The sequence below is a fragment of the Cygnus atratus genome, chromosome 9 (assembly GCF_013377495.2).
Source record: "Cygnus atratus isolate AKBS03 ecotype Queensland, Australia chromosome 9, CAtr_DNAZoo_HiC_assembly, whole genome shotgun sequence".
NCBI lineage: Eukaryota > Metazoa > Chordata > Aves > Anseriformes > Anatidae > Cygnus > Cygnus atratus.
In genome coordinates this window covers 25,408,093-25,424,248 of record NC_066370.1, presented here as the reverse complement: position 1 = coordinate 25,424,248, position 16,156 = coordinate 25,408,093, and the positions used below count along the sequence as shown (strand labels likewise).

The 16,156-nt window shown below is 42.3% G+C and overlaps 1 protein-coding gene across 2 annotated transcripts in view; it reads right to left on the bottom strand.

Moving 5' to 3' along the window:
* Positions 1–4,001: 4,001 nt before the first annotated feature.
* PLCH1 (phospholipase C eta 1) overlaps positions 4,002–16,156 on the bottom strand; it is a 60,798-nt gene continuing 48,643 nt past the window's right edge. The window contains exons 13-23 of one of the 2 annotated variants that reach the window (XM_035566486.1): positions 15,853–15,944; positions 15,021–15,118; positions 14,065–14,244; positions 13,861–13,968; positions 12,679–12,803; positions 12,145–12,229; positions 11,401–11,547; positions 10,934–11,013; positions 10,024–10,083; positions 9,187–9,547; positions 4,002–6,112 (exon numbers count right to left, since the gene is read on the bottom strand). In XM_035566486.1, the coding sequence (XP_035422379.1) occupies positions 4,002–6,112; positions 9,187–9,547; positions 10,024–10,083; positions 10,934–11,013; positions 11,401–11,547; positions 12,145–12,229; positions 12,679–12,803; positions 13,861–13,968; positions 14,065–14,244; positions 15,021–15,118; positions 15,853–15,944 (3,447 nt within the window). The remainder of the gene's footprint in view (positions 6,113–9,186; positions 9,548–10,023; positions 10,084–10,933; positions 11,014–11,400; positions 11,548–12,144; positions 12,230–12,678; positions 12,804–13,860; positions 13,969–14,064; positions 14,245–15,020; positions 15,119–15,852; positions 15,945–16,156) is intronic. The other variant, XM_035566487.1, reaches the window with a different exon arrangement.

The following is a 16,156-nucleotide window of genomic DNA, read 5'->3' as shown; positions in this document are numbered from 1 at the left end:
TGATAGGAACCAGCCCAGCACTCACTGGACCTCAGCACCAAGCTTGCATCGTCCTCCCTCTCTGCCTTCAGCAACACCTGGAGCAGAACCGGTACTGCTCAGCAGTACAGGACACAGTTGGCACTGCCAACACTGTGACCACGCACCGCTTAATGAAATGGCATTGATTTTGGTGCTGTGGCTCTGGGAGGCAAAGATTTGCTTGGTCTTATTCCTGCTGCCAAGGCAATTGGACATAGTCCTTTGACTGAACAGCAGGAGAGTCATTTTACCCATCTGGCAGGAAGAAATACCTCCTGCTGCCTGCCTCTGCAGCCAGGAGGAAGAAGAGAGATTGCTGGAGACCTCACCAACGCCTGTCCAGAATATCATGGGAACTTCGGAGGCTGATGGAGCCTGGAGCTGCTGGTCTGGTACAAAATGAGAAACTTATGCTTATGGCATTGTTTTCCACAAGTCACGCCATCACTTTCCCCACAACTCTTTCACTTCAAATCAAATGAATATATATTTGATATGGACGGGCAGCAACAAAAATTGTCATCTCATTTATACTGTTATAGCTCAAATGAAATGCAGAAACTTATTGCCTGTTTAAAACTCCACATTCAGAAGTGGAAGTCAACTGCTACTTTTATTTCTTCATCCTGGTAAACATTTAGCAACTCTACTACGTGCAACAGAAGGTGCCGTCAAAGCCATCCAAGAGATGCAGACCATTTCATGTGGCTCTGGGCTGTTTCCTTCTGCATGATGCCTACCAAAGACCTACAGCAGAGAAGGGCTCGCATCCCGCTGGCCCGATAATGCATGAACTTGAATTGCTGGCAAAAGAAACACACGCTCACAAATTTTGAGTTAAAAAAAAAAAAAAAAAAAAAAAGCTTTTCAGCAAGGAAATAAAAGGGACGATTTACCAGACGTGTGCATCAGGCCTTTTCCCTTCGCTCCTGCTGTCAAGTCTAGCAGTCCCCCTGCTGGAAAGCTGGCTCAATATTGTGCTTGGTACAGAGGCTGCACTTGGAGACCAAAGGCAAAGGAGACTGCTGAGGATTCCTCTTTCACATTAGAAACAATATTAATGAGTAAATCTTGTTTCATCTTATGAAAGCATACATTGGCATCACGGAAATGCAGAAAATTCCTCTGCAGCCTTCCCTCACACTGCTCTGGCTGTAAAGGGATCCTGCTGCAACACAAAGGTCACATACGATTCCACTACAGAAGCACTTGGTGAATTTTAATGCAATTTTAACTCTTCTTCTCCTGGCTTTACTCACATGACCCTGGGATTTTATTGTCTTTGTCCCCTTTAGCCCTCAGAGGATGCTAGTAGTCTTATCCCAAACTATTTTGTTTTTTATTCTTTTAGCAGACTCCCTGTGTTCAGCTCAAACTTCCTAGCTGAGCACAAGCTCTCTGGAGAGGAGCAGAGACTTTCTGGAGGCACCACATTTCTCCACCTGACATGACATCTCCTCAGCTTCCCCCTGCTCACGCTGCCTGAATGTGTGCAGGACGGAGCCAGCACCGCGGCTGCCTCCAGGCTGCCCTGGGCTCGGGAGAGCTGGCGGCAGGGCGGTGGGAACAGGCACCCCGTGCACCCCACGATGGGAGAGCTGCTTCCAGAGGGCTGCACGCAGTCAGGTGGGCCGAGCCTTTGCCCATGGACCAGCAGCTGGAAGCAGAAATCCTTCCAGGATTAGGAGTGCAGCTGATTAATGCGGAAGCCTCATTTTATGCAGATGCTGTTCGCACTCAAGCTGCAGGAAAACAAAGGGGTGCGCAGGTCAGTACAGCTACTATTTATTTAAATGCATTCCAAACAGCACATGCACCCTCACCTCGAAGACTAGGCGTATATTTTAAATATTTAATACTAGGTTCCCAAGACAAAATGACTACAAGGGTATTAATCACCACCTCCTTTACTCAGCTTTGCCTGTATTTGAAGATCAGATATGGCAAAGTACAAGAAACCTCAAGCATGCTTTGAATCAAACTTCATCTCCAGAGTTATCCTTCTGAACAGCCTTTTTTTTTTTTTTTGAATGGCTTTTGATAAGTACCCAAGGAACTGACCCCCCATCCTGGCATACATCTGGAGAACCTCTGGTTGTTGCTTTTATTTTTTAACACAAGATTATGAAAATTCGGTGCCCACAGTAAGAGCGAGAATGATTTGTGTTTAGTCCTCCATAAAGCATTTAGTCAGATGCTTCGTGATATCTTCAGTAGGACTTGAATGACACGCGATCATTATGACACTTGCTGGAAGAGCACAACGCCGGTTAAGAGCAGAATCTCCAAAGGGAGCTGCAGACGGCGAGCCGGTGGTGAGCCCGGGCAGGGGCATGGGAGTCCTGTAAGACTTAACGCTGGCCCTGTGCTGTATCAGTGACATGAAAAAAATGTTAAATCAGTAATGACCAGGATTTGAAGACTCCACAGGAATTTAAGGAATGCTAAACAATAAACAGAGCACATTTCTGACCTGGACAGCAAGGTAAGATGGAGGCAAGGAAAAGTACATGAAAAAAGTACAGTGAAGCCCAAAAGGAAAAAAAATGCAAATTATAATTACAAAACTAAATCCACCTTCTAAAGAAAGAACTTAAAAAAAAATCCTATTGGGAATTAGGGATAGACAGGTAGTTAGACATTCTCAGTAAACCTGGCTTCCTATCCAGAGAAGAGAGGAGCTCAGCTGCAAGTTTCTAGCCAAGAAACATCACCATCACTTGAAATGATGGAATTTCCCCCTTTCTGAAAGTTTATTGCAAGCTCACGGCAAGACAGACGTGTGCAATCACTACTGTTATTTTAACCATAATTGCATTTGCTACGGTTTCAGTAAACATGTAACCAGGTGCTTAAAAATCTATTTTAATGATGTTCTCAAGAATAATACTCTGCATTACAAAAAGAAAGAGGTAAAAGGTACATCTTTTACACATAAGAAAAAAACTTACAGTGAAGACAAAGAATATCTTTAAACCAAAATAAAGCTATGTTGCTCCCTGCAGGGAAGCCTCAGGTGTTTGAGATTACTCACTCAATTCACTTTCAATGTTCATAGAAAAAGATGAAGGACAGTCAAAATAGTTACTCTACACCATGTCAGCTTTAAATATCCCACTGACTGTCAACAATTTAACAATAAAATTACAAATATACAGAAAACAGATCTGCTACCATATTGAAGCTACAAACACAACCAATAGCAGAAGTACGTAACAAAATATGCAGAAATTAAATGTTTTCAGTTGATAAATGCTGGATTACTCCCACGTTCCACTCCGGCCTGAAATTAGCATTCCACACACGGCCAAAAATAGAATACAACTGCTGCTATACTTCACAGAGTGGGCAGGAGACAGACCTATGCATCACTCACGAATTTGGACTAACCCTAGTTCTACAAATTGTTTCTTGTAGAATCACAGCTCCTACATGGAAACATGGAAAATAAACGCTAACAACTGAGTACAGGTAGAGTGAAAACAACGGTACTAAGCAAGGGTCTGAGTCCTAGTTCAGAAACTGAACCCCAAAGGAATTACCAAGAACAGAAAGCACCACACTTAGTAGAAATTGCATGAAAGGCCAAAAGGGATCACAATTTTTTTCCCAAACAGTAGGGCTTCAGGAAAACAGGAAAATACTCTTGCATTCATTGCAACGTTATGCTCTTGAACGCAGATGTGCTCATCTGTTAAAACGCGGTGCATTACAAATACAGATGCTTATTGCATGCAAATAGTCCTCAGACTACTTCCTTTTATAATTTCTAAATTAAAGTAATACATACAGAAGGACGGAGCACAGTTTCTATTTACATAAGCGTTGACAGGAAAGGGAACATTAAATCACAGCCGAATCACTAGCATGAAATTGCATTTCTAAATAATTTAAACAACCCTCAAAACAGTACTTCTTGCTAAAAATCCTTCATTTCATTGAAATAGTTTGTAAACATTGAAGATGTACATTTATACAATCTACAGCCTCAGCAGGAAATAAATTTCTGGCTTATCATCACTGTTGGGTTCCAGCTGCAGAACGGAATTGCGTGCACACAACTGGTCGCTGCAGCCGTAGTGCAGAGCAGCGCAGGCGCCCTCCGGTATTCCTCGGCCCTCCACATCCTCCCCGGGGAAGCTGCTCAGGTACCTGGCTATGTACGAGCCCGTCGAATGCCTGTTGATCACGTGAGGAGACGCCGAAGGCTTGTTCCGAAGCACGACCCCTGCTATGCTGCTTGTGTGCGAAGACCTTTGCTTGCTGGCGGCTTCCTGCCTCTCCTTGGCGCGGCTGGCTATGTTCCGCACTCTGCTCTGGCTTCTGGACGACAGCTTTCTGACCAGGGCCTTTGGGCAGTCTTCCTCGATCTGCCTGGAATACAGCACCTGGTGGCCGTCCTCCTGGTCCAGGGACACCAGTTTTCTCAGCTGTTCCGTCAGAGCATCTGTGGAATGGGGTCTCGTGGTCTTCATAGCAGCAAGCTTCTTGTCTCTCATGCCGGACGTGACAAAGCTCCTACTGATGTACTGATACTTACTTTCGAAATTGCAGGAAATATCCTCCGACGTCAAGTCACCGAGACTCTTGGATTTGCAAGGGCTGGTCTGTTTGACGGCTGAAGAGGGAGGGAAGGCCAAAGAACTCTGGAGCACCGATGAGTGTACGTTGAGTTGGGATCCCTTGGAGGAACACGTCGTATCTTTCTGTTTATCTGCGTGATGATGGTGATGTAGAAAATCAACGTTTTCACAGACTGGAAAAGGGAGTTTACGCCCTGCAGTCCTGAAGCTATCTGAGCAGTCCAGGGCAGCAGCACAGAGCTCAACAGCTGCGCAGCTCCCAAAGGTCCTCTCACCGCAGCGCCTGCTGTCCTGCTCCTGCCTCAGTTTTAAAGGGGAGGCCAGCTGGCTCATGTCTTCCCGCCTGTACTCACATGTAGTTACCAAGAGGTCCTGAGAATCCCCATCGATTTCTACAAGACTGCTGCTTTCTGAATTCTCACCCGTGGGAGGGTCCACAAGCATCTCCTCAAAGATGAGGCTACTGGAAGCAAGAGAGCTGGCAGACTTGGTGGCTTCCCAGCTCATTCCACATTTCCTTTTGGGATCTGCACTTGGCAAAGAGAGAGGTGAAGAACAAGGTGTGCTAGGCACGTTATTTTCTACACTGTTTGACTTTTTCTTGCAAACTAATCCACCGTGTGTCTTATATTCAGAAGGTGGCGTACGAGACGTTTCGTGGATAATTGCGTACACAGAATACTCTGCAGTCTCGGGGCTGGAGAACAGGGCTGGATCTGGAGTTGAGAACAATGGGGATTTGATGGATTTCGTGCTAATAAAGTCATTTTTACAGGGAGTGTTAAGTTCTGCAGTAAGCACGCAGGGGCGCGCAGGCATGGCGCTGAAGGTCTGGCTGCCAGTGCCATGGAGGCCTGAGAGCACAGTGAGATTGGTTTGGGCGTCTGTGACATCCAGCTGCCTGATCAGAGCTGAGACAGCACTATCCAGCTCGCTCTCACTCACTAAAGAAACTTCCTCTATGAGGCGAGAAATGTCACTGTCTTGCATGGCTGAGGTGGAACGTAAGTCAGGAGCATCGGAGCAGGCAGGAGAGGAAGTGTCCGTCAGAGACAGACCTGCTGCAGTGCTTCTCTGGATGATGTCGTGGTTGAGATTTTCCATCTCCTCTACTTTTTCAGAAAGCAAAGTCCCCACAAGAGTTTTCTCCTCCTTAGTCTCTTTTGTGTCATCTTCCTTTTTATTGTCTGCACAGTTTTTGTCTTCTATTTTTTCTGTGACAAGCTCAAAATGAGAGGCCTGCACTGGAGGGACAGTTTCACCAGAAAGATGATTTTCTTCATAGCCTTTGAGGTGATTTGTTTCAGCTACACCACTTGTGAAAACTGAATTTTCATGTTGTTCCTGGAGAGGTGGTACTAAGGAAGAATCAACTGTCGTTTCCTTCTGGGCCTTCTCCTTTCCAAAGGGAGAAGCCGAATTTGAAATATTTGCTGTTTTCTCAGAACAGATGAAAACAGATTCTTTCAAGTTCGTTTCCTTCTCATTTTTATTGCCATCACTGTTGGCTAAATTAAATAAGAAAGATGTTAGTTGCATACAACATTTGCATTCTGGTTATTCACAACTATTTTGTCCTTAGACAGACGAATGGAAAATGCAAACTTAGGTACAGCTGTGACAGAACTCAATTATGGAGTTGTGCGGGCTTGGCCCAAATTATCTGTGTGATATGGAGAAATGGAAAAATACAACTGCAGGCACTTCACTGAAGCTTCCTTGGAATGTCTATTACATCAAGCACGTGATGTAATATTTGTTGCAAATAATGTCAATGAGGCACCATATCATAGCTTGCACATGGTATTACCTTCAGCTGTGTTCCTATTCAGATTTGTACTATAAAGAAGCATGGCAATAAAGACAGAACAAAACAGCTCTGTTAAAAACATAACACTTTGAAACAAGATGCATGCTTAAAAGAGCTCTGAGTAAAAGCATCAAGTAGATGGACTCCACACAATGTTCTTTACATACAGTTATTTTAAGAGATTTCAATCCAAGAACTTAATTTTTGATCTTCCACCAGCATGCTGCATTCATAAGAGAGCAAGATTTGAATTTCATGAAAAATACACATTCGACATTTTTTCCGCCAAGATCTTACTTGTGTTTACATGCCAAATCCCAGCTCCAGACTCACTCCTAGCTATGGAGCTTTTAGTTAAGCAGGGAATAGAGAAGAAAACCTGGTATAATACATTCTCTTTCTCACATTCACTAGAAGTGAGGTACCCTAGGAGCATTCGTTAACAGTGCCTGGAAACCCCCTGTTACGGTAAGAGGGATTTTTAATGAGCCTGGCATTAAAGGCTGATCTCCAAAATCTGAAAAGTTCCTCAAGCTTTCCACAGTGTGCCTACGTAAGGTTGGAAGAGATGTAAAATTCTTTGATTTGTAGGTTGTTGTTGTTTTGTGTTTTTTTCCTACAAAGGACAGAGGAGGAAATGGACAGCACCCAGCCTACTTGGCATACATCCAGGCAGGACAGATCTGTTTAGCTATGGTATTTTGGCAAGAAAGATCCCTGTTGGACAGCCAGCCCTCTCCATTCTGTACTGATTCCTGCAACAACGAACGCTTCGTTTGACTAGTACCTCCATGAGGGTGAAGCCACCTCCCAGTCTGAAATATTTGGGCCGAAGTTACTTTGAGAATACCCAAGCCTTATCCTGAACATGCGTAAAGCCGTCACATTTTTTCTCACCACGACTGAAGGTAAGTGCTTCCACCAGAGAGGGACGTGCCCTTCAGTACAGAGAAGCAGGAAGGTCCTCCAGCTACAGCAGAGGGCTCCATCTAGAATTTCTTCTTCACGTCTCATTTCTTTATGTCTAAGGTGGCCAGTCCTCCTCTATAGGGGTTACAGAGCAAGCCCTACAGGCGCTCCAATGGACAGGATCTAGTCCCCTCATAGCTAGAAGGGGCAGGATTTACTCCCTGAGGCAACTTCTTGGGTCATCTCACCAGGGCCTGTGCTTTCTCAAAGGTTATTTTGCTGTAAGTGAACACCCACAGCTTATAAAAAAAATAGGTGTGTAAGTTTCTTCTAAATTGATTTTCTGTCTTCATCTAAAGCATCTTTAGGAAGAAATCTCTCTAAGAAATTATTGCATCCATTGATAAGAACGGCTGAGCTGTATCAGCTTCGCATGGTTATCCAGAGAAAATCATTCCATTTTAAATGCAGCATTTTCAGAGTTGACCTCCTTTTTCCTGTCTACAGTTTCTTCTCAGGTTGGTTGAAAAACTTGGTTTAATTTTGCTTGCTCTTTCTCTTAAGTAACTTCTTTTCTAAGGTGATGTCCAGATTATACGTTCATTCAAAGGCACAAAGAGGCAAGCAGAACAAATATGGCTTAACCACACCTTCCATCTGTGCCCAGTAACTATCCTGTTCCAGAGCAACACCTGGGCTGGCAGAAGCTGCTGCTCCACAGCAGAGAACACTGAGGGCAGAGCAGCACTTCTGCCCCTCGCCACCCAAGCCAGGTTCCCCGTGTGCTCTCCTTCTCTCACCAAGGCAGGCGGCCAGCACTTCTGGCTGCTCAGTGCCAGCAGGCACAGCCCTGCAGCGACCAACTCAAAAGCGCTGAGCTGCCAGGAGCAACCAGAACCAGAGCACCTGGCCAGCCCTGCAGCCCCACAGGGATGGCGTGCACGAGTGCACGCACTCTTTCCAAACAAACACAAAAACAACCCCCAAAAGCAGCGTAGATGTCCTAGACTAGGTACAAGCTAAGGGTGGAGACAGCAGGTCTAATGAATTACAGCCATTGCATTCAAAGCTTTCTAGACTTATTTAAATATTTCAGTAAATCAACTATTAGGCAGGTCATCGAACATGCTAACTGCTGTAGTCAGGGGATTGACTTCAAAGTACCGGATTTCAAAGGCCAGACTAATGTTGCTGAAAACACTTAGAAAAAATCCATTTTAAGAATTGTGTTGTGCATCAACAAAGACCAAGATTTTATTCGTGTACGCTTTCCACGTAACTTTGGTTACTAAATTTGTTTACTTTAGAAGGACAGTATCGAGACTGTTGGATACAGTCTGCACTACTGTCACCCCTTTTACATCTATTTGAAAGTCTGCATTGGTCTTTACATACACTGTATCCAAACACATATGTTGCATTAACTTCTTCCTCCTTGAAAACAGGGAGAAACACCATGCCAGCAGCTCTGTTTTCATAAGGAAATGGACCGTAGCAAACCAGAAATTGATGAAGGTTAATTGAACATGTTCTTAAAGAAAGAAACAATTTTTCTTTCTTACAAAGAGAAATTTGGAAAACATCCTTTTAAGACCACTTCCAGAACCTATTGTAATTTATTTGCCTAGTTTGGAGACAGCTTTCCACTGTCACCCCAAGTGAAGGGGTTATGCTTGTCAGAGAGTCTGAGGAGATTAAAAACGTACGTGAGCTGTTAAAAATACTAGAGTCTCAGGCATGTGTCATTTCACCCAGTAACTCATTTGAGTTGAACAGAACTACTTGCATAGAAATTGCAGAACCGAGCCTTTCAATAGGCTATTTGAACTTAGTACACCAAAAGTAATTTTGGAAGTTTCTTACCAGATGTGTTTTCTTTTCCTTTGGCATCTTGAGCAGTTTCATTATCCGGGCACGGCAGTCCTACCAGAAGGTATTTGTCCACTGGCATAGAAGCAGGACGGGCTTGCAAACTCCGGCTTGTACGCCTTACGACTCCTTCTTTGTCTTTCAGGTCTGCTGGTTCAGAGGTACTGTCTTTAATTTCCGTGGCTTCCAGAAAACCCATTTTACTTTTCTTTCTGCCTTTTGCAGGTGCACTAGCTGTGCGCCGGAGAATCCGGTCACCAATAGATCGCTTCCGTACATAGTGACCGCTCGTTTCAGCAGCGTTTTGCTTAGGGTTCTTGTTAAACAACCCTCTGAGTCCTATCAGCTGCTTATTCTGAAAAGACAAGAATGACCAGGTTTCCAAGTGAGTTCAGACTGCTACAGAAGCATGCAGTGAAAACGGTTGCTTTCTAAGCGTTTATGAATGATGAATACAAAGTTAAAATGCAGCAAAGCAAAAATTCACACCAAGCAATACACATCTACTCTGACCGAGGAACTATCAGCATAGGTCTCCATGAATTCATGCATGTCTGTATTTCTCCTCATTAGGATGGCAGCCTGCCACAATTACAAGAGAGGTTTGCTCCAAGTCTCCTAATCAGAGGTGACAAGACTGTAAGAAATGTACTGCAGTGACAGGCTAGACATTAATTTGGAGTTCTACGCATGGGCTTCATCAAAGCAAAACTCAAATGTTTCAGAGTCTGAATGAAGAATGATGTAGTTTGGTAGTTACAGATCATGCGATTAGGAACCATTCGAAAATCTGTGCCCAGCAAGTGCAAAGTGCATGCTAATGAAGTCTACCTTTGTGGCTCCTAGAAAGTGCAATATTGTGTAACTGGGATTGAGGATTAAAGGGCTCCACTGAAAGGCAAAAAATGCAGATATGTTTGGCTAATGTTTTCAAGACCGTGACACAAACAAACAAGGTAAATAGTACATCAACTGTAAATATCACTCCCATAATATAAGCATTCAACAACTAGCTTACCGAATACCAGGTTCTAGTGCAGTGCCCTCAACATTTACTTCTGAAGTAAAATTGATTTTAAAAAGAAACGTACTCACTGGATCTAGATGTGAAATAATGCTTAGGTGGTAACAGTAAGCACATTTGTAATGCATGCATACTAAGAGTAGAGTAACAGCACGTTACACTTTCCATGCTTACAGCCTGCAATTAAAAAAAAACCACCCGGATTATGGGCTATATCCTCCTGCTCCCTGAGCACTCTGACAGAAGCATCTCTGCACTGTTATTGCCATATCTCAGCTGGAGAGAGCCAAGGGTTCTACTGGACACAGGTGTGGTGTGAATGGGTGCCCTGGCTCAGTGCTCCTCAGAGAAAACACTAGGAATAGGGAATTGTAGTTCGCTTCCTTGAACATGTTGATGCTTAGCAGTGTAGGTAGGTATCTATATAGGTAACAGTAGAAATGAAGACATCAATTCAAGGACAACAGAGAAGCTGACGTTATGCTTTTCCATGGCTGTACGACCCGAATAACTTCTTTAAACTTTATTACTGGTCCGCGGCAGAGTGGGCTAGGCTCTACTAATCCACTGTACAGAATGCCACAACGCCCAAACCATAAGAAATATTTAGAAAAAGCACAAATCCTGTGAGGTTCTCTGGTACATTTAAACCCATTTTTATCAGAAGAATTAAAACGTAACAATCATAAGAGTATGTACATTTCCAGATATACCTACCTTTCCATAGATTTCATTAATGGTTATATGAACAAATATGGATGCTTCTGTCAGTCCTTCTAAATACACATGGCGGTAACCTAGTAAAGTAATAACAGTGCATTATTACACTCAGCAGTATGCACTCTACTGAATAACTGGCAATGACTGTCTATAAAAGTGAAAGATATATATACCCGCTGTCTTAAATAAATCCTATTATGTCTTCATGAGATTTCCAAGCCGCCCAGTACAAATTGCCCCAAAGCTAGAGGCAAGAGCAGAAATTTCCAAAAGTGCAGCCATCCAAACTCCTTAAAGTAACAGTGAATACACTACACTAACGTAACAGAACTGTCCAAGATCACACATGAAGTCTCAGAGAAACAGGCATATATCCTATGCTGAGACCTTGCCTTAAACTTTAAATTCAAAGGCCTTTGATCTTCAGTTAGATCTCTAACTTGAGAAAAACATGTGAGACTAACCAGGCACAAGGCTGCTAAAGGCCACGGTTCTTTGTCCCACGAAGTCTCGCCCAATAGGGTCGTGGTCCCAAACGAGAAATCGGACCAAAGCTATTTCAGGCATGTGAATGGTAAAAGTGAGTGTTTCCTCCCAAACAGGATTAAACCCTGTAAAACAGAGCAGAAATTTGGTGAAAAAAACCCATAGCAAGTGCTAGCCTTAATTTTCAAGATGCATAGCAAGAGGCATTAGAAACAAGTAGACCAAATACAAAAAAGAATATTCATTATTTATTGCTCATCTAGATCTAGGATCTCTCATAATCTCCACTACAGAAATAACTGAAAACAAGAGAAATCTGTCTCCTAAACAGCTTTTACAAACAAAGTGGTTCTGGTTGGGTAGCTGGCAGGGATAGAAAGGCAGGCTGCTGTTTTGCAGAACTGTGGTAAGCATTCATTTCATTTGAAATTAAACATGTATTTTATACATTTTAAAATATACTTGGAATTTCTGCCTAAAGGAGATTTAAGAACAATCCAGTAGATAGATATTGTGGTGAACAGTTCTCTTCCTTTACCTGTCACTTGCCTGTCTCCCTACACCAGAAATTCTACTTAGAAAGCAGAATTAATTTAAAAGACAATCATTTGATTTCATCAGGTAAAAACCTATGCAATTTAGATAGTAATAACAGGTACTGAATCATTTATAATTACTTAATATTTAACTCTAAGAAAAGGAAATCAGCTAGATTATCTTACCATTGTCATCAACCACCCTGGTCTGATCTTTACAGCAGTCAACAGGTAATCCAATAATTTCCACCTCGACAAAAGGATCTATTATCTGTTTTTTTTGGAAACAACAGTATTTTAAAAGCAAGCTAATGATACCAGTCAATGTTAATTCTCAAGGAATCTCATGCAGAGAATTGATTTCAGTTCATATAAGAATTCAAAAACTTTTCATCATGTGAATTTTCAAGCAGTACAATCATGCAAAATAGCTTCATGAACCACAATCATATGTGATTTGTAGTCTCAAGAACTATGGCCAGTTATGAGTTATTTTCAAAAAAAGTGAGGTCATGCTGAAAATACGAAACAAATTAGTTCATAAAGATCACGTATAGGATACAGACTCTGTGGGAAAAGGTAGTATTGGTGACCAAAAGCTTGACAGCATCTGAAATTATTGGTATATTTAAATAAGGTGAAAATTTATTTGAGACAAATGCTGCCATGTCACTCTAGGACCCCAGGATAAAAGCATTTGTTGGTATCAGTGTAGTTTACCTCTCCTCTGTCACCCAACATTGAGTCAGGAGGCTTAGGTAGCTGCTGTCCACTGATTATTTTCAGAATGAGCTGCTTTTTGGGACTGGCAGGAAGTGGATCGGCAGAGTAGGGGTTGAATGTGCCTAAAAGTTGGCAAGGAGGGAGAGCAAGGGTAAGGAAAAAGATGCACTGAATAAATACCGTCCCCCCAAGATGCATGCACCTAGCCAAAATTCAGGCATTATACTAACTTGCAGAGTATGGAGCAGCTGTTAACGAATTTTAAAACTTTTTCTTTTTTTTCCCCAATCCTTTCTGAGCTTAGCAGCCTTTCTTTACCCAATTACAAGACGGAAAGACTACCCCCACCAAGAGGAGGGTTTTGCAAGATTTACACTCATTTGGAAAAAAAAAACTGTCTTCTATAGCATAGTAGCTTCAAAAAAACAAATAGTTATATCTTAGATCTCCACTCTGATTGTGTTTCTTGCACACCTGCATGGATGTTAAGAAAAACAAGCAGCTAGGACTGAGTTCCTCAGCAACTGTGCCTGCTTCAAGTTCCCAAACTGTCTCTGCCACTTCTGGAATACCTGCCACTGCTTCTTATGGCCATATTGAGAAAATTGCCTATGGACACATTAAAAGAAAATTGCCTAGGGATACAAGAAAATTGCCTAGGGACGCAATCAGATCCAAAATCCTCTGAATGTGGAAGGATTGGCACTGCATAACACTGAAAAACATTTGCTTCTGTTATAACAGAATTTTCAGGATGGAACCAATTCCTTTTAAAGAGAACAAGCTAATTCCATTGAATTGCTTGACAGCTGGAGCAAGTCCTGGTACGTGGTCCTGGGCCTTGCTCTTCTTGTTTGGCTGTCCTAGGACCTCCTTTTCTTTTTTTTCCTTTTTAAACGCTTATTAAGATGGAGCCCTGGAAATATGTCTATAATAACTACAAGGAATTGCATACCGGTACTTATACAGTCTGAGAGGTAAACACCAGTTTTTGAAGACAATATCTGAATTCTGAAGCAAAACAAGCTTACAGATATATGGAAATGTGAAAGAGATTCTACATATGTCCTTATTTGTCTTTCTTGCGTCTTAGCAACTTCTCCAAAATAACATTTTTGGAAAATGTTTTTTTTTGAAAGGTTTGACACTTACAATAATAAATGTATAGTGGAACATTACCTTTGCACATCTGCTGAGGTTTGAGGACATAACCACAGTTGCCATTTACCCTAAATTTTGCTTCATTTAATTGCATCACACGTCCCTCAGACTGGTAGTTTAGTGCCACTGTTGAATGAGAAGACTCAGGTGTCACTTATAAAGATAATATTTACTTAGCACAAATACAAGAAGTGAGAAATAAGACTATTGTGCAGCACCTACCTAACTGGCAACCAACATTCCAGTAAGGTAAAGGGTTAAAGTTGCTGGAGTCGATCCGATATGCCGATGGGTAGACCCTTGTAAGCTGCTTCTGGTTGTAAAGCATGAACTGTTCGGCCTTCTGCTGCACTGCTTGGTGGGCTCTTGTTTCACTGAACGACAGCACGTTCCCTGTTGATCCTGTGTGCATTGTTAATCAACAAACAAGTTACAAAGCAATCCTGGGGAAGGAAGGCCTGAACTCAGACCTCAGCTATAGTGGTATTAACCAAGGGGAACATTAGTTTTAGCCCAAATTTACACCAATAGATCGTCTTGTCATACTCAAACCATATGTTGTGTAACTGAAGCATAGCAGTTTTCCCTTCCAGAAGCGTCTTCTGTTCTACCCACAAGTTTCAAGACTTGCAATGAAAGCCAAACAAGCTCATGCTAATTGCTGGGGTCTTTTCTCCTGCACAACCCTGCATACAACTGCTATGAACAACCTGCAGAGAAATCTACAAATGGAAGTGTAATCAAAACCATCCTTCTGAGGAGCTTACAACCAGGGAGAAGAAGGGCCCACCAGCAGGGATTGCATTTATTTATCACAATTCAACCTTATTGTATTACTAGACACTATTTAAAATTGATAACATTAAATGATGACAACACTTCCCATAAAACTGTAAACCAGGAAAGCATTCTCCTGAAATAAAAAAAAATAAATAAATCATTTTTAATATTGTTACTAAAACATGAATATTATAGGAAACCAAGGGAAAAGGATATTTCCTACAGAAGGGAGGGGTGGTGCTTTACTCTTTCTCCATATGTAAGTAAATGGAATAAATAACTTACTATTCTGCTTTTAAAATATCTTTGAAATATGAAGGAAACCCTGAGATCAGATATGCTTCCTATCAAAACAGAGAAGAAAAATGCATGTGTAAGTCTTGCACCAGCATCCTTACCATCATCTACTATATCCTGGGCTGCCACAGAGTTTGTGTACACCACCAGGTCAGACAGAGCTCGGCACAGCTTCACAGTTTTTCTTCGACGAGCCAGTCTGCTGAATTATATTTAATATATAAAACAAAGCAGGAATTTTTCAATATTTAAAGCATATTTGAATCCCCTTTATGTTTTTCCATCAGTAATGAAAAACACGTGTGCAACTCAAGCTGAAAAGAAAGGTGCAGTAAACAGGGAACCCCATGGGGCAAGCCTCCTTCGAGAGGGTTCTGAGCAATCTTCGAGATGACTGTTCCCCTTCTACCTTCGGTCACAGCGCACAAAATTTTTCATTTACAACATAATGAAATGGCCGCACCGTGGCTCTTATAGACAAAAACAATGCAGACGGCTTTGAGCTGCATCTGGAAAGGAACGTTTCAGTGACAGCAAATGCGTTCTCGATGGTGCTTTTTTGATTGCTTTTTCTTTACATTCTCAGATGTAATAAAGTTGGCCGGGCTGTGATGTACCCTTATTTAGCCTAAGCAGCTTTCGTTGAACACTATTTACAGCACGAAAAATGTAGATTGGCATTTTTCCATTAGAAGAGTATTACTACCACATTTCTTTTCAGTTTAAGGGTAATTGCTATTTGCAACCGATGAAAATCTGCACATTCAGAATATCAGGCTACAGCAGTCACAGCGAAATATACACCGAGAGCAGTGTCATAAATACCTTGCTCTTAAAAACAGACTTATCTGAGGCAGTGACGTATACATATTAATAGTAATAACAATGCTCTAGCTCTAACCAAACATAAAATTGTGGTGATTCTTAGCTCACCTGTGGAGCTGCCCTGCTTCCTTTCCAGAAGAGTTTTGCTGATTTTCTTCATCGTCTGATGCGCTATATTTGGATGTTGCCTTCCCTGCTTTCTGGTGGGAAAGAATTAAGCACAGCCGTGTCAATGCATGGGGATGATTCTGTACGTTCACATTACCTGATCAGTGACAGGTGGGTTGGTGAGCCGCCACAGGTTCACTGCAGGGGACCACTGTCCTGCATGGACGCAGAACGACCCCTGGGTGTTCAACAGCAGACAGTTCTCAGCAGAACAGCGAATGCTCCCAGGCACACAGGGAAGGAA